Genomic DNA, 21,747 nt, shown 5'->3' on the forward strand with positions numbered 1-21,747 from the left:
TTAGGTCTAAAGCCTATAGGGCTACGTTATGATAGAGATCAGGCAATGTAAAGATAACAAAGCCATCATTTCTCCTCAGTACAAAGAGTAGAAGATAAAACTACACACAGTGAGAGGCTGCCTGTGTCTAAGGAAGGAGGTGTATAGCTATTACAGAGGCAAAAGCGACTCTGGAGCCAACGAGGGTGACCTGTTCCTAACCGCGTTCGTGCAGCTCTCCAAGAGGAAGTAGCGGCAGGTATGCCACCACAATCTCAGCACAGACAAGTCATTGTTCACTGCATCAAGGCCCTAACAAGAAACCTGAAAGGAAGAAAAGGACTCGCTAGAAGCCACATTACAAGGGCTGGAGGGGAAAAAGGAAGCACAGCCTGTGGAAATGACTTCAAGCCTCCGGAGGCTTCTTCATTGACTCCTGTGAATATATTTTAATCATCTTAATGATTGCAGACAGTTTGAGCGGGCAAAGTGATGATGAATGATGAATCCCAATGTGACAGAGTAATAACTGAGACAGTGCTGGGGTTGATGCCAGGAGCAATCATTTGTCTGTCAAATGCAGACAGTGCTACTCTAAAATGCTTTTTATGGATGATTCTTTATCCAGACAACACGCTGAATGAGTGAGTGACACCTCTTAAATTTCAAAATCAGGGTATAGACACATAGATCAGCTTGGCACAAAGTCTAGAAACAGGACAAACAGCTATATAGGGTTCAGTAATTAGCCCCTAATGTTAATCCTTAACATGCTTTGATAAGAGCTAAAAAGGTCCACAACCACCCATTATTTATTTCCATGGCACATTCTGTAACATCCTGCCCGAGCGAAGAAGGGGCCTTATCTTGAGCTCAGTCTTTAATGCGTTGCATAATTCAGACGTTTGTCTGAATTACGAACCAAAGAGCTGAATAAAATGAGATTTATAAAATGTCAGGCGAGACACAGGAAAGATGTGGGCTGATTCACGGCATATTGTGATGCACAGGCTACAGAGCTCATACCAGCCCAAGACACACAGTAACTGCTGAACTGCGTTACATGGGAACGGTCGCAAGAACAGTGGCACATGCATCATCCAAAAATATCCAAACACATACAAATGCAAACATAACCAAGAGTGTCCTTTGATATACTATATTTGTGTTCGTGCGGACAGAGAGGCCTGTAATTTGATGGTTAGAGTCCTTCCATCTGTATTACAGTTATTGTAATTCACACACAGCCTACAACATGAAGAAACACTGCCTCCAAGCTTACGAAGAGTCTGAGCTCAGATGAGGCTGTGCTCAGTGACAGTAACCGCATGCATGCTTTTAAACCAAACATACCGCCCTTTGCGAGGAACAGCATCGGCGGTGGTCTGGTCCAACTGTCCCTATCCCTGACACCAGGAAATAAATCATGATAATTTGAGTGGACATTTCCCTGCTTCCATAGACAGAAGGCGCAGGAGGCCGTGGCCACTACTGTATGTGAACCAGCGCAGATGAAACAAGCTAGAGGATCTTGCAGGCGGATACTTGGCTTTGATTTGCACAGATGGACACTTTCCATAAAGCAGTCATTCTAGAATAGAATAGGTAAACTTGGTGCAACATACGACCAGCGTTCATGTTGCTTAGTAACAAAGCTATAGAAAACCTTGGGTGGCGACTTAAAGGGATATTTCTTGCGTGGAAATGTGAAATGCGGCCTTTTAGAAACCTTTTTCAATGCTTTGAGAGTATTTGATGAGGTGGGGTGGATGGGATCGGACATATAAAGTATCAGGTACAAATAAGGGTTCTTACTGGATGAAGGCTGAGGCAGTATTTGGATTAGCAGTTAGTCTCAGTCAGGGTGGTCTGGGATCCAGAGTTTATGTTTAATTTAAACATAGGTGCTGTGGATCTGCTGTCACTGTGCTGAGAAAAACCATGCTGATCATCAGTTAAACAAAAGAAGCCATGGTGGGTCTAATATCTGATGGAGAGACCCATGTTTATGATGGGAGTCAGTGGTTAAATTAAGGCTTTTCAACTTTTACTGAACCACGTTGCTGCCACACGGCTGTTAAGGGGTATTTCTTGGATTGTTCTAAAACCTCTCAGCGTAATTTGGAGTTTAATTAATCTGTTTCAGGACAAGCACACTGCAACTAATGCATCTGTGTTTACGGAGGAAAAAATATTCAAGGATATCCAAATACTGTCAGCTCATCCAGACCAGGAGAACACGCATCTTTATTTACCGCTTTATCTTCTACTTTTGTGATTTGACTCATTTGAGTTCTAGTTTCGTCCGAGTTGTGTCTGTTTCCAGTTTTTCCCAAAACGTCCATAGGACAAATAGGTGAAACTGGGATCATCCTTGAGACTTTAGGTAGATGGCCCCTACGTTTCTCCTCTGGAAAGGGTCAGGGTCATTTCCCCGATTTATTCAGTACTGTTCTCACAGCGAACTGGTCACCAGTATGAATCCCTGGGTTTTCTGTGTGGAATTTGCATGTTCTCCCTGTGCTTGCAGAGGCCAAAGGCGTGCATGTTAAATTAACATGCATGCATGGAGTGTGAATATGTTTGTGTATATGTCTCTCTGTGTGACCCTGCACCGAATAATTGGTTAATATTGTGGATGGATTGATTTACTGGTTCCACCTGGATAAAGCTAATGCCATCTTTAAATTCATATAGATTATAATGTTTAGTGCTATGTGGCAAGAAAATTGCTCATTAACTTAAAGTTAAAAAAAAGGAGCCCTCTCCCTCGCAGCTCCGTTATATTTCAAAAATTACTCATATCTCACCCAGTGAATATACGGAGAAACCTATCGGACACGGTTCACATAAAAGAGCGAGCTTTTAGCACTAAGATTTTCCTCTGGTGAACTGCCACATGCAACTTTTGTTGCATGACTTTCCCATGTTGTCCTGCTGTTCCATAAAAATGCCCCCAAAACAATAAAACATTACAGCTTTGCAGGCAGCTCTGGGAGTCTGTGAATACACAGTTAAACGTGCCAAAAAGGCTGTTTAATAGTGTACAGGAAAATGTATTGTAACAGCTATTATTTCAATTCAGCCTGCAGGAAACGTTAATGTCTGAGCCAAAAGTCATGGCAACACATTCAAAAGCTGTTTAGATTTAGGAATCAAAGTGAGTTGGTGGACTGACTGACATTGCTAGCAGGGGGGGAAAAGGTTATTTTTTTAAATATTTTCCTTTATTTAATACATTTCTGGATGAACATAAACACTCAGTCAGACCACTGGCAAAACCGAGAAGGCCTGAAGAATGAGGAGAAGCTTTTTGACCGAGTAAGCCGTCAGCTGCAGAGAGACGCCACAGATAAATCGAACACTCTTCATCAGACTGTAAGGTAAACAGAGCCTGTCTGGACATGGGCGGGTTGTCAGTCAGTCAGTGGAGAGCAGAAAACAACAGGTACGTAATACGAAAAACCGGACAAACCGTGATATGAATCCACTCATTATGATGTTATCTAAACCAACAGAGCTCCACTCATCCTGCTCTCCATACATGAGAATGCACACGTATACAGTACATACACACCGCACACAGTAGCAAGGAAAAAATAAACAGGCTGGTTTTGCTTTCCCTGCAAAATCTAAATATTGACTCAGTAACCTATAATCATACACAGTCGGAACAAAATCGAAATAAACAAATGGGCCTGTAAAGTGTAAGTGTCTGTGTGTCTCACGGGCACTGTGGCCCACGAGTGCTGACACCGACAAACACACATGAATAAAGGAAGTGGATTCCATCCAGCACGCTGGAGCTCCATGAATGATTTTCTGCATACTGAGGTGTTCGTCACATGTGGCAAGTCATCCATCCAACATGCTCAAACATCTGCTTTTGCTTCACGTAATTGAACCTGGAGTCTGAGTCATGTACGATTTCCTCACATCAGGACACTTTAAATTGCAAAGGAATAAGAACCTTTGTCCTTTTGGCAATAAACATTCCATCGCGCTCTCAGAGGAGCTTTTGCACCTCAATGCCGAGTTTCCGAGTGACTTCAGCAGCCAGTGATTCACACAACTGTGTTATTATTAGTTATAAAGTTATTAAAATCTCATTATGTTTTTCATATCAGGCTTTTAATCTTTTTGTTCCCCCCTTTTCTAGAAGCTACAGCACAACATGGAGAAGGATGCAGTTTTCTCACGCCAAACTTCGAAGGCCTTGTTGTTCTATTGACCATAATGACTGCCCTCCTAAATAAGCTTGATTGATTGAATGAGGCGTTTGTGGTACCGTACATTTGGGTGCTATTGTTTTTCTCAGTACGTCTTTATGGCCCATTAGAACTGTCAAAGCTAAAACATTTCTGGCTACACCACAGCCAGCAGGCGACTGGGCCGTGTAGTAATAGGTGCCACTTGATAACACTGAGGTTGGTTGTTAAACTTACATTCTTGTACCCTCGTGAAACATTTTTGTGTGATTAATATTTTTCATCTTACCTATTATCTAGACTGTGAACTGACCAACTGACGAAGCTGTATCAGCTCATTTGGACTCCTCTTATAGTCCAGGTGCTGGGGAAATGCACCAAATGTGGTATAGATAGAGGGGGGATACAATGTGTTTTGAAGAAAATGTTGATTTTGTGATGAGAAACATTTAATAGTGTTTTTTGACTGTTAATTTACAATTTCTCTATTAAGTAAAAGGACCATTTTTTATACATGAACATGAAAGAAATCGTCCACGGGATTCTGTTTTACTTGCAGCTTTCTAAGACAACACGAGCAGACGGTCAAGGAATGGAGGAGGAGGATTTGAAATTAGGCAAACGCAAAGGTTTTCTGTCTAATCAGAAACAATAAATGTTCTTAGAGACCAAAAGTCATGGTGGCAGTTGTTTAGGACTAAAAAACTGCATGACAGCCACATGCTAATTACAGCTTACAGCATGCAGCTTTTAACGCTTATTTTTAATTTTTAAGCGGGACAGACTTGACTAATCCATACATGTACACTGGACTCACTGAAGAGCATGTGAATCTTTTCGTTTGTCTTTATTTAAAAAAAACACAGGACGTGGCACTGTGTGAGGTGGAGTTTGTAGGTCCAGTCATTCTATGAATTCTTCCATCAGTGCACTTGAGGGAGGTTTATGCACATGACAATGAATGTCCTGGTTCTGGCCCTTGGTTGTAGCATTAGTCCTGGTGTAGGTTCCCCTGCAAAAGACTTAACCGGGTAAATTCAGAAACACTGAAAAAAAACAACACATAATTTATTCTCTCAGACAGTTCGGTAGTTATATTTAAGTGAATACCTCATTTGTGATGCTTCTTGTAAATGGAAAGATATTCTTGGACATCATCAGGGGATCCAAGGACCACGGGGACTCGCTGGTGGATGCTAGTGGGCTGGATATCCAGAACATTCATGGCCCCTGTAGTGGCCATGCCTCCTGCCTGCTCCATGATGAAGGCCATGGGGTTGCATTCATACAGCAGCCGCAGCTGAGAGGCAAGGTGCAGAAAAAATGACAATACAATGATAGATGACAGATACACAAACTAAAAATGTCTAATTATTCAGAGCTTTTGGTGCATTTGTAGAATGCTCACCTTGCCTTTCGGACTCTTGACATTAGCAGGATATAAAAAGATTCCTCCATACACCAAAGTACGATGAACATCAGCCACCATTGAACCAACGTATCGACTGCCATATGGAGCAGAACCATCCTACATACACAGTCATTTTACGTGGATTCATTTACACGGCACTATGATAATGATTTCTGTTACTGCAAGTTATTTATTTCCATTACCTCTGGGTATTTCTTCTTTTGCAGATACTCTGTCACATCTGGATAAAACTGCTGTGCATATCCCTCATTCAAACTGTAGATTTTTCCCCTTTTTTTAATCTTCACATCGCGGTCCACCAAGATGAACTCACCAATTGCCTGAAAGAGAAAGGCTTTGTCACATTTACAGTTTGTCCGATTATCAGATTATCATGCTCGCAGTCACATACACATGTATAACATTTGCTGGAAAAGCCAACAGTTGAGATGCCATCTAATATACTTAAAGCTCGGTCTTACTGGGTCAAGCATGAAGCAGTTGACTCCCTGACCAGTGGACAGGACCATCATGGTGGCACTGCCATACAGGGCGTAACCGGCCGCCACGATGTTTCTCCCAGGCTGCAGAGCATCCTTCTCACATGGCTCATCATTTGTTGTCTGTGCAACAAGGTGAAAAACGTGTTGCAAAAAGGAAACTATATTGGCAACCAGTAGGACTGTTGAAGCTGTCATTCATTTAGAACGCTAAATTCATTTTAGCATAAAACCTGTTTTTCTGCTGGGATTCCCTTGAATTAACATGAAAGTGCTGCTATAAGACATTTTGCAGTATAAAGTGATATAACTGTATCAAGAATATATCAGAATAAAGGTTCTTTGTGTGTGAGGAGGATTATACATGTTTATTTTCCAAAAGCTCTGGAAAGAATTCAATTTTTTAGTTAGTTGTGTTTTTGAGTTAGTTCCTGAGTTTCAGATGTATTAACAATGACATGTCGCTCAATAAAAAGTGAAGGGACCACTACATTTATTAGAATTCATCCTGAGCCTGGGAGTCATGTATGAATCCAATTTCAGGACAATCGTTTCAGCAGCTGTTCGGACATTTAGAACCAAAAATAACGATGTCTCGGGGGTCTTAGAGGAAAAATCTAAGTTTTTTTTTTGGCTCTATCCCACGGGAACTATGCATCAATGTTCAAAATGTATTGGTTTTCCAATAGTTGACTGGCTAAAAACACATTTAATGCACAGTTTTAATGCGTTTGGAATTAGTGACCAGTATCATAAATACCAACCTTTTTGTAGATGGCAAAAATTGTTCCAATGGAGACAAGACAGTCGATGTTTGAGGAGCCATCCAGTGGATCAAAGCACACAATGTATTTTCCCTGTCAGTTGAGAAAAAGAGATTTGTTAAAGTCAAAATTTAATGCTGTTAAAGGCAGAAATGTACCTAAGCATTACTAAATATAGACATCAGATGCACATACGCTCTTGTCTTGTTCCACGATGATGGCCTTCTCATCTTCCTCTGACACAAGCACACAGGAGGAGAAGGAGGACTTGATCATGTTGATGACCATGTCGTTGGACAGGACATCCAGTTTCTTCACCTGGTCTCCGGTCACGTTGGTGCTTCCAGCAATTCCATAGCTTCCCAGAAAGAAAAGAGAAGCAGAATAACAGCTACCCCATTTCTATGTGATTAAAACAAAAACGGCTAAGAAAACGTGATTAGAATCCATGTGGCCACATTAAGCTCCTGTCGAATTCTCGTTGTTTTTTTCACACTGTGAAAAGCCCATTATCTCTGTGGCCTCTGCCCTTAGGGACTGTACACAACATGTGAACACTTCACCTTTGGTCATGGCCCCGGGTTAAAACCGCTAACTGATTCCCATATTATACTGCATGTAAGCAAGTTTAACACTGTACCCAGATGTGAAAAAACAAATGCACAGAACCCAAAGACAGTGCGGGACCTACTTACAAGTAATGTTTAAATGAGCAACAGTGGAAGTCATTAAATAATAGCGACCTAGCATCCAGTTGTTTCCCCTCTTCATTAATCGCATACGTATCCATACTCAGGCACGTGCATATTTCTGCAGTTTTCTTAATTCTAAAAAAGTAGAAAAGCAAGCACCACTCACAGGTTAGCGATCCCAGCCTTCCTGACAGCAGTGGAAATGGCTTTGACTGCTGTGCAGATGGAGTTGAGCAGGTTTGTCAGCTCACCTGTTCCTTGGGCCTTCCTGCCCTCCTCCAGAACAAACCTGGTGAGGGTGAGCACATTGGTATCAAAGGCTCCTTTGTCAGACATTTTGCTGTCGGGGCTGAAACTGGGTCTGGGACCTAATGCCTTAAAAACAGGTGAGCGCTGCTCCAAAGTGAAAAAAGCGGACTCTAGAACTGAGATAGGGGAAGAGGTGGGGGGAGTGAAAGTGTTTTAACCAATAACAAGTGACCTGTCTCTCAGTGGGAGAATGATTTGATCACATCCGTAACAGGGGGGTTTGAGAGACCAAAGTTCAAAGATAGTGCACATTGTGTTGTTGTTTTGAAGTGACTAAAGCCTTAGCCTGGTTCAATCCCTGCTAACTTTTGACTTCAGGTTACGTGTACCCTTTTTTCAGTCTGCACTGTAACGATCTGCTCAGAAACATGATGTGAAGAAACATTTGAAAAGAACACGGACACACAAGTGATGAAAATAGTGTCAACTTGAAACAGCACTTAGTATAAGCACCTTAATCTTGTTTCATCGTGTTTTCGGTGTCAAAGTATAGTTATAATTATCCCAAAAGCTTTTAAAACAAACGGTGTTTATACGGAGCAGCAATCATCCAGCCAAATTCCTATTTCTGTACAGTCAGCAATTGCTCTTTGAAATAGCAAGTGGCTTTTTATTCATTTTTATTTTTATTCATTTACTGCCAAACAATTCATGAGGGGTCCATTGCTAATTCAACATGTTCTAGGCTGAGAGCACACACTCGTACACATTTCTCCTTATTCATATTAGAAAACTGGTAGACAGCTTGTACTGGAATGGACTAACTCAGTACTGCAGTGGATACACCACTGACGTTGCTTAAATGTGCTTTCCCTGCATGATCCGGTAGAAGGCTAAAGTTCAAATCAGTATCCACCCCACTTGTTTTTAATATTAATGGTGCTGATACAACAGTATTCAAAGGGAGGGGTGGTGCATGCCACCTCAGTGTACTGCAGGCATTAGTTTGTGGTTACCTCAGACACTAACTAACTAAGGTTAAAGGTCGTTACACGGTCCGTTTCACAACAGGGAGCAAAAGCTGCACTTTGAACAGGGACCACTCTGAGGTAATTTGTGATAGGTAATCACACTAATCAAGGCCTTTTCAGGTTAAAGATAAAAAAAATGAGTTGCATAAAAACGTATCGAAATGTTTGGTTTAATGAGCAAATTGATACCTGTCTAAATCCACCGGCAAATTAGGCTGTGAACCATGGAAGCAAACCATAATATACTTCCTTCTAAGTTTGTCTGGACTTAGTGTGGAGTTCTTCACTGTGTCCACATGATGTCGCTGTGCAGTATGAAGGCGGTTGTATTTGAATGGAGCCTGGGCAAAGATGCATGAGGAGAATACTGTACCATTTTCTTCTTCTGATTGTGCTGTCAAGTAGTTTTACCATTTAAACATCATCAAAAAAGCTCTGACACAGCAGCGTATCATCCTGCAGGATGGAAGAATGACCAGCTTCTTTCTCTCATGCTATTTAAAAAGTGCACAGATATTGTTAAATCCATGCAAAACATAAAATACCCTGTAGTTTTTTTTTTTTTTAAATTTTGAAAATGCTCACAGGATATATATTCCAAACGTGCCACGTGAGGAAAAGGAATTTAGGGAATGTTATGAAAAGATACACACAAAGAAAGACACTTATTTAGCCCTTCACAGGAAATATACCCATGATTTAAAAAGTTGTCTCCAAGAAACATATAAAATATCTTTCAGAATAAATGTGATATAGATTTCCTGGTTCAAAGTGTTATTTTTGGCCCACAGAAAGTTAAAACTAATCTAAAAGGTTTCATCACAACAAGGACAAAAAAACCTCAGGAAAATAATTGTTCTCCTCATGTTTAACAGCATCAAGGTTAATTTTGTTCCCTGTGTCAGTTTGACCACAAGGTGTCAGGCTGAAGCAACATGCAGCTCTGCTCACAAATGTCTATGCCATAAATATTTGTCTTCCAATAGGGTGACACCTTCAGCAATTGTCAGATGGACTGTTCTGTGATCATGTGCCACCCGATGCTTGTTTTTAAATTACTTATGATCTGTGTAATATATTTTATGGTAAGTTTAAGTTGAATTGGTAGCACTTCACTAGAAGAAAACAATGATTATGGTTTTGTGATATATTATTTCCAATTAACATTCAAGTATTTAAGACTTTACAGTAGTAAAGTAAAGTTCAGCAGCTATTGATAATATTTTCTAAGTATTTTAAACAATACTGATTATGGTAACCGTAGAGGGCAGCAGTGGCTCAGTTGGTAGATAGGGTCGGAGGTCCGTGCCCCAAAGTGTCCCTGGGCAAGACACTGAACCCCCAACAGCCCATCCCCACCTCCAGCATTGCAGCGCTGGTAGAAATTGGGTCAGGAAGGGCGTCTGGCGTAAAAACTGTGCCAAATCAACATGCGTACAAATGATCTGCTGTGGCGACCCTGAACTCACGGGATAAGCCTAAAGGACAAAAAAAAAAAAAAAAAAAGATTACTATGGTAAAAAACATTGTGTATATAATACAGAAATAAGGTCAACGTTGGTAAAGGGCCTGCTCATTTTTTGGGTGTCCTCTAAACAGGTGGTCACCCCTTTTAATGATACATCAGTATTTATAAACCATATTATATTTTTATATTAAAACCAGCAGGTTGTATTAATGTTGTGGCTCCTTGGTGCAGCTGCTATCATGGATCACATTGAGGGTCAGGCCAGTTATGTGTGTAGTAACTCAGCCACACTCAGCTTTTTCTTCATATGTCATTATCCAGAGGCTTTTGCAGTTGGAACAACTAATATTTCATGATGCATAACACATAGTGGTATTGACATAATGATGTCAGTGCTAGAAAAGAGTGGGGCAAAACTAAAGCCGGTGTACATTCCTTGTGAAGAGAACATCCCCCTCAGAACTAGCACATGCTGAGAGCAGAAGGTGCTTACTGCTGAGAAAGTGATACGGCCTTGCAGTGCCGTTGTACTGAGACTTTGCTCGCTGTACTTGCAGAATTAACTATAGTATGTCATGACTGGTATAACATTTCCTTTATGTAAGCATTGTAAGGTTAGCCGTCATTAACTGCTGGACCTTGGTTGAGAAAGAGAAAGAGCCTGAATGAGTGATGCCTCAAGATATGAAGCACATCATAGTTGCTCAATGCCGTTTTCTTTTATTTTTAGATTTAATCAACGTGGTTACTGGATTATTCACTTATTTTTTCCGTGGTGTCAGGTAATTAATACTTTTTTTTTAAAAATAATTTCTTATTGTAATACACAAAATGGGCTTTGCCTTTTTGCTTATATGGGTAGAACATTTCTGTCAATCATCTACTTACCTGCTTTTCCAATTTAAACTCTACCAAACATTTGATGAAAAAATAAAATTAAATAAAGATTTCAGTTAGTTTTTCTTTTAGTCTGAAATGTTTGGAATATGTCTGTGGTTGAGAAAAACCTCCGGAGAGTATGGCTGGGCATTTAGAGGGAAAGTTGCACAGTAATTATAGAGTGGGTTTAGTCTATGTAGAGAGACATACCATCTGGAGAGAAGCGACTACTGAAAACACAGCTAGTAAAGCCTCCTCTGTCCCTCCTCTGCTTGTGGGACAGGCTCAGAGATATTATAGTCAGAAGCATTTGAGGGTGACAGAATGACTCTAGACTTGCGTAGACTTGGTCACTGGTGATGAGCGTGTATTACTGAGGTAAGAAAAGAAATGTGAATCTGTGATGATAGAAAGTGTATTACACAAAGTGGTGCAAAGGCCTTTAAAAAAGTATTTTTCATATGTGTTTTTGCCTGTTTGTTTCCATGACGCATAAGAATATTTTAGATAGTAAATATCAATGGGGTTGTAAAATCAATATCTAAGGATAATAATTAAACTCTTAATGCTGGATGCTTTATGTTTTAATAACCATTGGGACATTTAAAGGGTCTTCTTTATGGTATGTCTTTCTAGATGTCCCACTTTCCAACAATGTTTGCACTGTTTATTGTGTGACTGGTGTCCCTGTTGGTCCTTCAGCTCAACGCACCGAAGTTTGTGTCCCTTCGTACCTGTGGGCTGACTACACTTGTCATTTGGAAGTGGACGACCTCACGTGTATGAATAACTTCCAAAACAACACAACCATTAAGCGATTAAGTCTTAAGAGGAGGCCCAAAGCGGCCGGCAAAAATGTGGAAAAACCACAGAGTGGCATTTCATCCAGCCATGGGCATTCTGTAGAATCCGTGCCAATGTGGAACAGTGATGATACAAGACTACTGGGTATGTCTTCTACAACCAGAGGTCGACCTCCTCTTCCTCCACCACATGGCTCCTCTTCTGATAAGTCAACAAGAAAGGAGACACTAGGAACCTCTCCGATTCCTAATGAGTTAAAGCCTAAGCCTGCTGCAAGACCTGTTGGCTTACAACGGCAAAGCCCCATGGCTGAAAAGACTATTGTGGAGACCCTCACACACGTGGATCAGGAAGGGACAAAGCAGACTCCACCTCAGCCTCATCCACGTAGACGACTGGCCAGCTTCGGAGGAGTAAGTTCTCCAGGGTCATTCTCCCCTTTCACAGGCCTGGGTGCATACAATCAGAACAACAATGGGAACAGGTCTACTGGCACAGGGGGTGACATCCACCTTATCTCGTCCCTGGGCAGTAGAGGCAGCACTGGAAGTCTTAAGTTGAGCCCACAGAGCTCTGGTAGAACCACCCCAATTACAGGGCTTGCTCCTCTGCATCTGCAGCATGTCCGTGACCAGATGGTTGTAGCGCTCCAGAGGCTAAAGGAGCTGGAGGAGCAGGTGAAAATCATCCCTATTCTTCAGGTGAAAATCTCAGTCCTCCAGGAGGAAAAGAGACAACTCGTCTCTCAGCTCAACAACCAAAGTGACACAGAGGAAATAAATGATGTGGTTTGGAAGACAGCGTACAGCAAGGACAGGTCTGGTATAGAGAACAAGGTCAATACTGAGCAAGGGATTGAGGGCAGTGGCTGCACTGACTCCAGGGAGTTCATGCAAGTGACTGAAGGAACGCAGGCTCCGGAAAAAAACATCAAGGGCACACATTTGCAAGAATGGCTTGGAAAAGGCCATAGTCCTCTGGTTGATGAAGTTACCAAGTCAGTTACAGTAGCAACTGATAAAGAGATGGATATCGCCTCGTCCAAACCCACAATGGAAAACAAGTATGTGTACACTGATCAGGTAGAGACAAGGTCTATTGCAACAGAAGTGTCTGAAGTTAATCTTGGAATTTGCATAGATTGGGAAGAGCTTGAGGTCCAACAGCTAACACTTGATGCCTTGAAAGAGAAAGTTTGTCACTTAGAAGCAGAATTGAAAGAATCAGCATTACAGACAGAGATCAGCCGTCTGAAACTAGAGCTTCAGGTTGCTGGAGCAAGGAACCGAGCTGATAAAGCCTCTCTTGCAAAGCCATCCACTGCTTGCACAGGGGTCGAGGTGAGGCCTCACACCCAAAGCCAGGGAGTAGGTAATCACATAGAGTCCCGAGATGCCAGTACAGGGGAGGCAACAGAGGTGAAGAATGTGGGAGTATCTTGTTGTGGGCCTGAGCTGAAGAACATTTGCACAGGACCAGATGTACCCATGAGTCACTGGGAGATCCGAGAACGAGTAGAGACTGTGGAAAAGTGTGTAGGGAGCCAAGTTATTACAAACACACAAGGTGTTGGGATGGAGATACAGTTGTGTAATGCAGAAACCAATACAGAAGTACAGTTGGAGAATCTGGGGTCTAAGAGAAAGAAGATTGAATATCATTCAGTGGCTTGTGGGGACTGTTCTGTTGATGTGATCATTTGTGAGGCAAAAGAAGTTTTTTCTCAAGGTATGGCCACAGATCAAGTCCGAGGTATTAATGTGGGAATCACGGCCTCCCCCCCTACAGCTTCCCAGTGCACTAACACCATATGCAATTCAGTGTCTCGATTTACAAACACTAGACATGCTTTCAACATTGATTCCAGCACTAATACTCTCCTCAGTACCCAAGACAAGCACACCAACACTACTCAAACGATTACTAGGACTGTGTCTGTTGGAAGCAGGGTCCGAGACATCAACTTTACTCCAGAGACCTGTGCACTCGCTGTAGGACCTGCAGCTGTGATAGGAAATGCCTTAAAACAAGCAACAGGGACAGTAACCAAGGTAACCCGAGACACTGGTGTTGGGTTCACAAGCATTTATGAGAATTTCCTTGTTGGTCTGAAAACCCGAAATAAGGCTTCCGGACCGTCCCATCTACCTGACCCCATGAAGACGAGGAGCATTGGTGTAGGGGAGGGGAAGATACGGGATTTGTCAGTTTCATTGAGTACACCTGGCCAGAGCTTGCAGCAGCCTACACAGTCCCAGTGGGACTCAGAGCTGAACCATTACATAGAAAAGATGCAGAGGCTGCTCGGGGAGCATGGGGACCTGCTCACTGAGGACCACACTGAACAGTACAGCGGCCGAAGAAGCAGCAGCTCAAAGCTGTTGTGCAACACCAAAGCTCCAGCACAAGGAGTAACAGAAGCCCATTGTTCAGATTCTCAGCCACCAGGTAAAACACGTAGAATATGTTGTTCATAGGTACTATTTGGCTAATATTCATCTTTTGCATATTTTGACTAAAAATCATTATATGTTTCCTTTGGGCCTGGAAAATACATTAAATATATTTCATCAAGCAGCATTTCGCAAGAAAAATGTAAAAACATTTTGGAAGAACTGATATCGTGATAAGTTTCTTTTTTCCCCCCTTTGTTTGCTGATACAACACTTTATTTCTTGGCATCTTACGGTTATAAATTCTAAGCCTTTGGAAAAGCATGAAATCAATGTGCTCTACTGCTACATTGCTCCGTAGCTGGACAATACCGCGAGGTGCCTTCAGTGATGGAATGTTTCATACTTTCATTCAAATCTGTCAGGTTGCCACTACTTTAAAACGTATTATTTCCCTTTCTTCGTCAGTCACCGGAGATTTTCAGCTCCCATCTCAACTTTCAGTTGACTCAGTGAAATGGGACAAAGAAAACCCAGGAATCTGCCAACTGGGTGGGAATGAATCCGAGGTTAAAAGAATGATACAAGTGTTGGAGCAACAGGCATCCTCATGTCTGCAAGGTAAGTGTGTGTGTGTGTGTGTGTGTGTGTGTGTGTGTGTGTGTGTGTGTGTGTGTGTGTGTGTGTGTGTGTGTGTGTAAGTAAGAGAGAGAGAGTGTGTTACAAGTTATTCTTCAGGACATTCACAGAGCCATGGTTGGATTAGGACACTGTCTGCGTGAAAGCACTTTATTTTAAAAGATATTCACTTTTTTCAGACTTCCCCCGTTGCCCCAGTTTAAACTTGCGTTAGGTCGAGAGGAAGTGGCTTCCTTCAGCTTGACAGCTTGACTTTGAGGGATAAACTAACAATCTTTGGAATGATATCTGGTTTTGGTACGAGGCTCATACCACATAGCAGTTTGTGGCTGAGGGGCTAAAATTGAACGAGTTCGTAGGAGGAACTGGAGTCTCTCTAACTCCCTCCCAGATTGACCTGGCTTGCCACACTGACAGCAAGGTCAGCAGTACGATCCCCAGTTCCCTCAGTCAAGATTTTGAAGTGTCCTTGAGCAAGACACTGAACCACAAGTTACTCTTATGTCTGTCCTTTATTTAAGTCATTTTGGATAAAAGTTTATGCTGAAAGTAAACAGACTAGATGTGTCACAGTGATAGATGAATTGTTCATTTGAGCAGGACCCAAAAGGAGGTGACGCCAAGGGAAGGTGTTAAAGTAAATGAAGGTTCATTGAAATTAAAGGCAAACAACAGAAAATCAGTCCATGAGGAGGGCGGGAAAACTAAAGTAAAGTAAAACAGAACATGAACTTAAAGACACTAAGTAACGGTGTTGGGGAAGCACGGGAACTAACGCAGAGACTAAGGGGAGGCAGATACGAACAAACTGAACATAAAGCGCTGGCAGACTGAAGGGAACAAAAGAATTACTTAAACATAAAACCCAGCGGAGATAACAAAAGACAAAACCTAAACACCGAAAATAACAAGAAAGCAAACCTCAGACCAAAACGTACAAGGGTCAGGTAGAGCATGGAAGGGGAATGTCCAGCAGCGTAGAACACCACAGGAATGTTCTCGGAGGAGAAAGGAGAGACGATCTGGCAGCAAAGGGTGGGGAGAGCTGGGTATAAATACAAGGGGCCACAGGTGAAAACAATCAGGGTTAAGAAGAAACAAGAAGCTGAAGAAACTAACTGGGAAGTGGAGCAGAGGGATTAACAAAATAAAAGCCTGGAGCAGGAAGTAAAGCTACAGAAAACTAGAGTCCAAAAAACGGGACAGTGACAGTGTTGTGCACATACTGTATGTTAAGATGCAGCAGCTGATGCCTTGTCATTTGCTCCCAGGCAGGTCAACTAACGCTGTAACAAAGAAACATAACGATCCAGGCTGCAGCAGCAACAGGAAGAGCATGAAGTTTATGAGGGTGACCACAGGGTAAGTATCTCAATTCTAAACTCACGTTTCAGAGCAACAATGTCATGCGTCAACATGTGCTTCCCTGTGTTTTAACCCTAGATTGGACCCCGTGTCATCATACGAGCTTTCTGCCAGTGAGGTCAACTCCGAGGGAGGGGAAACGAGAGGAAACAGAAAAGTGAGGGAACTTTCTCAAAATGGAACTCAAGCGAGAAAGAGCAAAGGCGGCTCGCCAACGGGGCCACAGGCTTGTGCAAAATCACCCACACAGCACAGGTAATGTAAAGGGTTTAAAAGCAACATCATGTCACAGTTTAATGAGATTTGTGAAATTAAACCCTAGTTTTAAAAAGCTTGTGCCTATTGACCTGTGGCATTTAATCTCCTTTCAGGTGTAAGTTAAGCGAAAAGATATTATCTGCATGTCGAGGGTTAAAGAGGCACCTGAGTGACGACACAGCTTTGTCCAGCAGGGAATTGGTACGTGAGAGAAATTCTATGAATATTACAGCGTGTACAAATATGTGTGTGTGATTGCGCAAGTTAAGTGGATGAAGGTGGAGACATGCAGGGGCAGGGTGTGTTCAAGTATGTGATTTTTGGCCGTGGACGTAAAAGGAACCGGACCCAACTCTGTAATTTTGTGCCGTTGTAATGTCTTGAACTTGAAAACAGTGACATTCCTCAGTGAAAGAGGCCTAATTTTCACATTGGGGAACGAATACACAGAGAGAGAAATGGGAAGTACATGAGACAAAATGTGCTGTAGAGGAAACTCAAAAGACAACTTTAATGAAGAAACAAAAAATAAATAAATAGTGACTAAGCTCTCAAGATGCTACAAAGTTTGTTGAAAGCCCTGTAATTTTAAGATGTTGTCAAAGTCAGAATTTATGGCTACTTGCAAAGCCTTTGTGAGGAAAAAACACACAATTATATATAACGCATGGCTCCATTTTATTTTATTTATTTTTTTGTATTCTATTGTCCTTTGCAGCATGACTGTTTGGAAACAATCCAGCAGGACTGGTTCTCTGTGTCCAGCCACAAGTCGGCTACTCCTGACACAGTGGACGACTACTTGTCAGCATTTCTGGTCATTTCACCCTCAGTATTACAACACATAGCCAACATGGCTGACAGCAATGGAAACACAGCTTTGCACTACAGTGTCTCTCACTCCAACTTTGGCGTCGTCAAGAAGTTGCTCAATGCAGGTACGGCAATGCACACTAGGGCTCACCACGTATTCTATGCGGACCTCGTCATCTTTCGTTGCTACGAGAATTTAGTATTTTAGTTTTTTTTTTTCTCTGCAGTTTGCACTTCCCCTGCATTTCACTGCACCTTTTTAAATCAGTACTGTACCAAAGTAACTAATACTTACCTACTTTAATAGAGGTGAGGTATCCTACAGTAAACTGTTTAGAAGTACTGCCCAGGGTCAGTGAAATGCTCGGCTTCAGCTTGTTGTCTATAAGCATTACTCCAAGGAACGGGCAACCCACAAACTATCCCTTCACTTCCCACTGCTCCTCCAGTGTCTGACTGACTCCACACACCTGATCCAGGTAATCAGCAGTGGATAGGGTGGAGATAACAAGCAAGGCTGTGGGGGTCAAGGAGCATAGGTTGCCCAACCTCGCACTGCTTTGTTTCCCGATAGCCAGTAGATGGCAACGGTGTCCCTACTGCTCTGTGTATCCCAAAGGTCATTTTGCGTCTTAAAATAACAAGTGGAATGTAACGTAACATTTCCTGTATTGATTTTAGTCATTGTGTGTTGATGCTGTGGCCTAAGCCAGTAGCAGGCTTCAAGGAAAACAGGCTAACAGTAGTTCGGTGTAACTCCAACTCCAAGTTTACTGCTCGGTTGTAGCTCATTTTAACATCAGCAAATTTAAAAATGACATTTAAGACGCCCTGTCGACATTTAAGACGCCCTGTCGTCTTAGAACAACAACATTATAAGAATAACCCGCCCATGGATTCTTAGTGTTTTCTCTGGTTTTGCTCCGATGACAAATCACACCACACTTACCACAATACATCTTTCACGCTCATAAAATGCTTTGTTTGTGTTGCCTGTATCGTGACTGTTCTATTTTTTTTTTTTTTAAAGTGTGCACAGATCTTTTTAGAAGCAAATGTTGAAAACATTTAATTCAGGGCCAGTCAATTCAGACAATCAAAAGAAATACAACAGGAAGACACTGGACAGGTGTCGTAACGGAGGAGAGGTAGTGCTCTGCTTTGACCTTCTCCCCAGCTGAGTGTTTCTCTCTGTGGTCGGTGGAATGCCAAATGCTATGTAAGAATCAGAAATGAAATGTAAAAAGTTTCTATCTTGTTATTTGATTTCATCGGAGGTATTTTGATGCTTCGCTCTTTGCACTAAGTGCTGGAGGACCTTTCATTGCACAACAGCTACTTGAGGACACTTACAGTAGAGCAAGGTTAAAATGTGTTTTCATCACTGCTGCTTCGCAATTAAAGTATGTCCTGTGAGAGTGCGGACATTTGTGTGTGTGTGAGATTATTACTGAACGTGTGATCTAAGAAAAAGCGGTTAAAAAAGGTTTTACGCTGTTAAAATTTGGCATAGTGTGTGTGTGAAAGTCTCGCTTATGAATAATGACCGTAACCTTTTTACTGCCTTACACTTTTCCTCTTTGCTCATTTGTTTTTTTCCACGTGGGCCATTTGACCACCGTCACTACAGAGGTGTGTAACGTGAATCATCAGAACAAAGCAGGTTACACACCCATCATGCTGGCTGCGCTTGCAGCTGTGGAAGGTCCAGAGGACATGAGGGTAGTGGAGCAGCTCTTCACAAAAGGAGACGTCAATGCCAAGGCCAGCCAGGTCAGTGTGTCCTCAGGTAATGGATGTGATGTCCGGATGCTGTTCTATAATCTCTGATCACATCATGCTGTGTGGGTGCTACTGAAAAAAGCTTTTTGAAGATTCTTTCATACTCCAAAGAGAGATTTTCCCACACGTTTGATGCCTGAATTTCAGAGATGACTTTTTTTTCTTTATAAATATGTGGGGAAAAAAAAAAACCAAAAAGTGAAATACAGGTAAAAAACCTACTAACCAGGAGCCAGCTGAACAGTAGTGCAAGGAAAAGAGTCTGGCCTGCAGGCATTTAGTTTAGTTTTTGTAATTTGATACTGATCGTAGATGAATTTTCCTCATTATTGGAAAATCTACTGTGAATGTGTGTTAAATTGTGAGCTTGTGTGTTTTGTTGACACAGACCAAGAGGACCTGAGGTTATGCAGGCAGTTGTGAAATGTTTGAAATGTATAGACTCCGCATCGTTAACCCTGTGTCCTGTGTCTGACCCTGATACTTTCTGCTGTGCAGGCTGGTCAGACAGCTCTGATGCTGGCCGTGAGCCACGGCAGGATGGACATGGTGCAGGCACTGCTGGCACAGGGGGCAGAAGTCAATCTCCAGGATGACGAGGGCTCCACTGCGCTGATGTGTGCAAGCGAGCATGGCCACGCTGACATTGTAAAATTACTGCTGGCACAGCCAGACTGTGATGCCACCCTGACTGATAGTGTATGTGAGTCATTGCTGCAGCCCCATGAAGCTGCTTAGAAGCTTGGTGGCTTAAAGCTGGGAAGCGGAAGCTTTCCAAGTTTTTCTCGCATGTTGCATTAAAAAAGCAAACACTTTTTTTAGAGTGTCCCTTAGATTTGTCAGGGAAGCAAAGGCGTTAGAAGTTTTCTATAAATACATATGTGTAATCTTCTGTTTTTACAGGATGAAAGCACAGCCCTCTCCATCGCGTTGGATGCAGGACATAATGACATTGCAGTGCTTCTTTATGCCCATGCAAACTTCTCCAAAGGACAGACAGGGGTATGTCAACGGCTTTACAGCTCCGGAACTGACTGTGTGTGCAGATTGGCTTGTTTTTACTTTTTATTGTCTGTGTGTGTCTTAACAGGCAGCTGCCCGTCACAGTGGCAAGTCTCTGTCCTCGTCTGGGGCTAGAAATATCTCTGACTGAGGTGGTGTCCCAAAGCCTGAGTGGAACCTCCACAACAAAAACAAGGTTTTAACACGATTTCAATTCAGATTCGTCTGAACGATAACCATAATTCCATTGACAGAATGCTTGTTACTCTCAGCACATTTGACTTTAGCATTTACGCAGTTTGGCACAGAGTGTTTTCCGTATAACTTTTATAGTATGTATACATGGCAAAAGTGATATTATACTATATTTGTAAGAGGTAATACATAACGTTGTATCCTGCAGTCATCTGTTTATAGCAGCAGAATATTATTTTATAATTGCAAAACAAAAATCAAATGGAAAGTAAAGAGCTACAAATATAAGAGAAAAAAACATTCACATTTTGATTTCAACATAAAAACAGATTCATTTGCAATATAAGCTGATTATTGGCTGTGTAAGTACTGCTTAGCCAGATGAATCGTCCTGCATGGTAAATATATTAGACAACTTTACCAATTTAAGTGCTTCTGCTGCTAAAATTCGATTGTTGCTGATCACTTGTAAAGGAATATTTTAGCCCTTTGAGAAATACACATATTTACTTTGTTTTTGCTGATACCTGTAATCATGTTCATATCTGTGTGGTTAAATATGACACCAGCTCATTTTTTTTTTTTGTATATGACAGAAATGAGATGTTAATTTGTGTGCTTCAAGCATGCTGGTAGATGAATTTCTTTTCACCTTTGCACAAAAGTTTTTTTCCCCATTTCCACTCTTTATGCACAACGGGCCTGTAACAAAATCGCTCTTTTTAAGTGGCATCTACAATATAATGCTATAATCTGATGCTGATGAAGGCTGGACAGCCGAACGGTTTCTCTCCTGTAAATAATAAAGTGGCTTCTCATCACTGACTGCAGTGCTCTGTTGTAATTGGACATATTATCTGTTACATTTCCAGTGGTTTATCAGAAAATGTTAAACCTAATATTTTAGGATATTTTTTTTGTGGCACATACACTATATCCATTTCACCACGAGCGATTAAACGCACGACAAACAAGCTCTTTTCTTTTCGTACACTGGGTTAAAAAGGTTTTCTCGAGTTTGTTTCTGAATTGTGCCCTGTTTCCCTGTTTATTTTTCCCCCTGTCCATTTCCCCATTAATCAGTTGAAATCCCTAAAAGGTGCACAGAGACTATGAGATGTGCACGGGAGCTTGCAACATTTGTTCTACATTAAGCACATATCAATTTCAACATGTTTCCTGCATTCCTCCATGCAAGGGAGGTAACCCAAACTATTTCACAAAACTTTCGGTGCGTCATCAGCCGAGACAGCCGTTGGATTCACCTCTTCACACCCTCTGTCTCAGTTTCCCTGTAAGACAGGACTTTATCACC

At 41.8% G+C, this 21,747-nt stretch overlaps 2 protein-coding genes across 6 annotated transcripts; one reads left to right on the plus strand and one right to left on the minus strand.

Annotated features, from left to right (window-relative positions):
- Positions 1-5,019: 5,019 nt before the first annotated feature.
- fbp1b (fructose-1,6-bisphosphatase 1b) lies at positions 5,020-7,973 on the minus strand. 2 transcript variants are annotated; one of them, XM_067484211.1, is made up of 8 exons: positions 7,721-7,973; positions 7,058-7,220; positions 6,863-6,955; positions 6,081-6,221; positions 5,802-5,939; positions 5,596-5,715; positions 5,298-5,487; positions 5,020-5,209 (listed from the first exon to the last, which is right to left on the minus strand). In XM_067484211.1, exons 1-7 carry the CDS (start codon positions 7,888-7,890, stop codon positions 5,299-5,301), a joined length of 1,014 nt encoding a protein of 337 aa, XP_067340312.1. In that variant the 5' UTR covers positions 7,891-7,973; the 3' UTR covers positions 5,020-5,209; position 5,298. The 2 variants fall into 2 exon arrangements, with proteins under 2 accessions (XP_067340312.1, XP_067340313.1); XM_067484212.1 differs by having other exon boundaries at positions 5,020-5,199; positions 7,721-7,972.
- Positions 7,974-10,501: 2,528 nt separating this feature from the next.
- On the plus strand, positions 10,502-21,253 carry LOC137103666 (KN motif and ankyrin repeat domain-containing protein 1-like). Of its 4 annotated transcripts, none has more exons than XM_067484207.1 (11): positions 10,504-11,084; positions 11,884-14,433; positions 14,847-14,999; positions 16,289-16,379; positions 16,461-16,637; positions 16,754-16,841; positions 17,359-17,578; positions 19,084-19,226; positions 19,734-19,934; positions 20,139-20,237; positions 20,326-21,253. In XM_067484207.1, the coding sequence occupies exons 2-11, from the start codon at positions 11,964-11,966 to the stop codon at positions 20,386-20,388; spliced, it is 3,705 nt and encodes a 1,234-aa protein (XP_067340308.1). In that variant the 5' UTR covers positions 10,504-11,084; positions 11,884-11,963; the 3' UTR covers positions 20,389-21,253. The 4 variants fall into 4 exon arrangements, with proteins under 4 accessions (XP_067340311.1, XP_067340308.1, XP_067340309.1 ...); XM_067484208.1 differs by lacking the exon at positions 10,504-11,084 and adding an exon at positions 11,176-11,559 and having other exon boundaries at positions 11,818-14,433; XM_067484209.1 differs by lacking the exon at positions 10,504-11,084 and adding an exon at positions 11,176-11,559.
- Positions 21,254-21,747: the final 494 nt, after the last annotated feature.

The sequence above is a fragment of the Channa argus genome, chromosome 18 (genome assembly GCF_033026475.1).
Source record: "Channa argus isolate prfri chromosome 18, Channa argus male v1.0, whole genome shotgun sequence".
NCBI classification, from domain to species: Eukaryota; Metazoa; Chordata; class Actinopteri; order Anabantiformes; family Channidae; genus Channa; species Channa argus.

Excerpts from the sequence above, each read along its gene's own strand:
- LOC137103666 (XM_067484207.1), top strand. The coding sequence starts at position 11,964 with ATGAATAACTTCCAAAACAACACAACCATTAAGCGATTAAGTCTTAAG. Across the intron at positions 17,579-19,083 it reads CAAGAAGTTGCTCAATGCAG|AGGTGTGTAACGTGAATCAT; the intron begins GTACGGCAATGC and ends CCGTCACTACAG. Across the intron at positions 19,227-19,733 it reads TCAATGCCAAGGCCAGCCAG|GCTGGTCAGACAGCTCTGAT; the intron begins GTCAGTGTGTCC and ends TCTGCTGTGCAG.
- fbp1b (XM_067484211.1), bottom strand. The coding sequence starts at position 7,890 with ATGTCTGACAAAGGAGCCTTTGATACCAATGTGCTCACCCTCACCAGG. Across the intron at positions 6,956-7,057 it reads TCGTGGAACAAGACAAGAGC|GGAAAATACATTGTGTGCTT; the intron begins GTATGTGCATCT and ends CTCAACTGACAG. Across the intron at positions 5,716-5,801 it reads AAAAGAAGAAATACCCAGAG|GATGGTTCTGCTCCATATGG; the intron begins GTAATGGAAATA and ends CTGTGTATGTAG.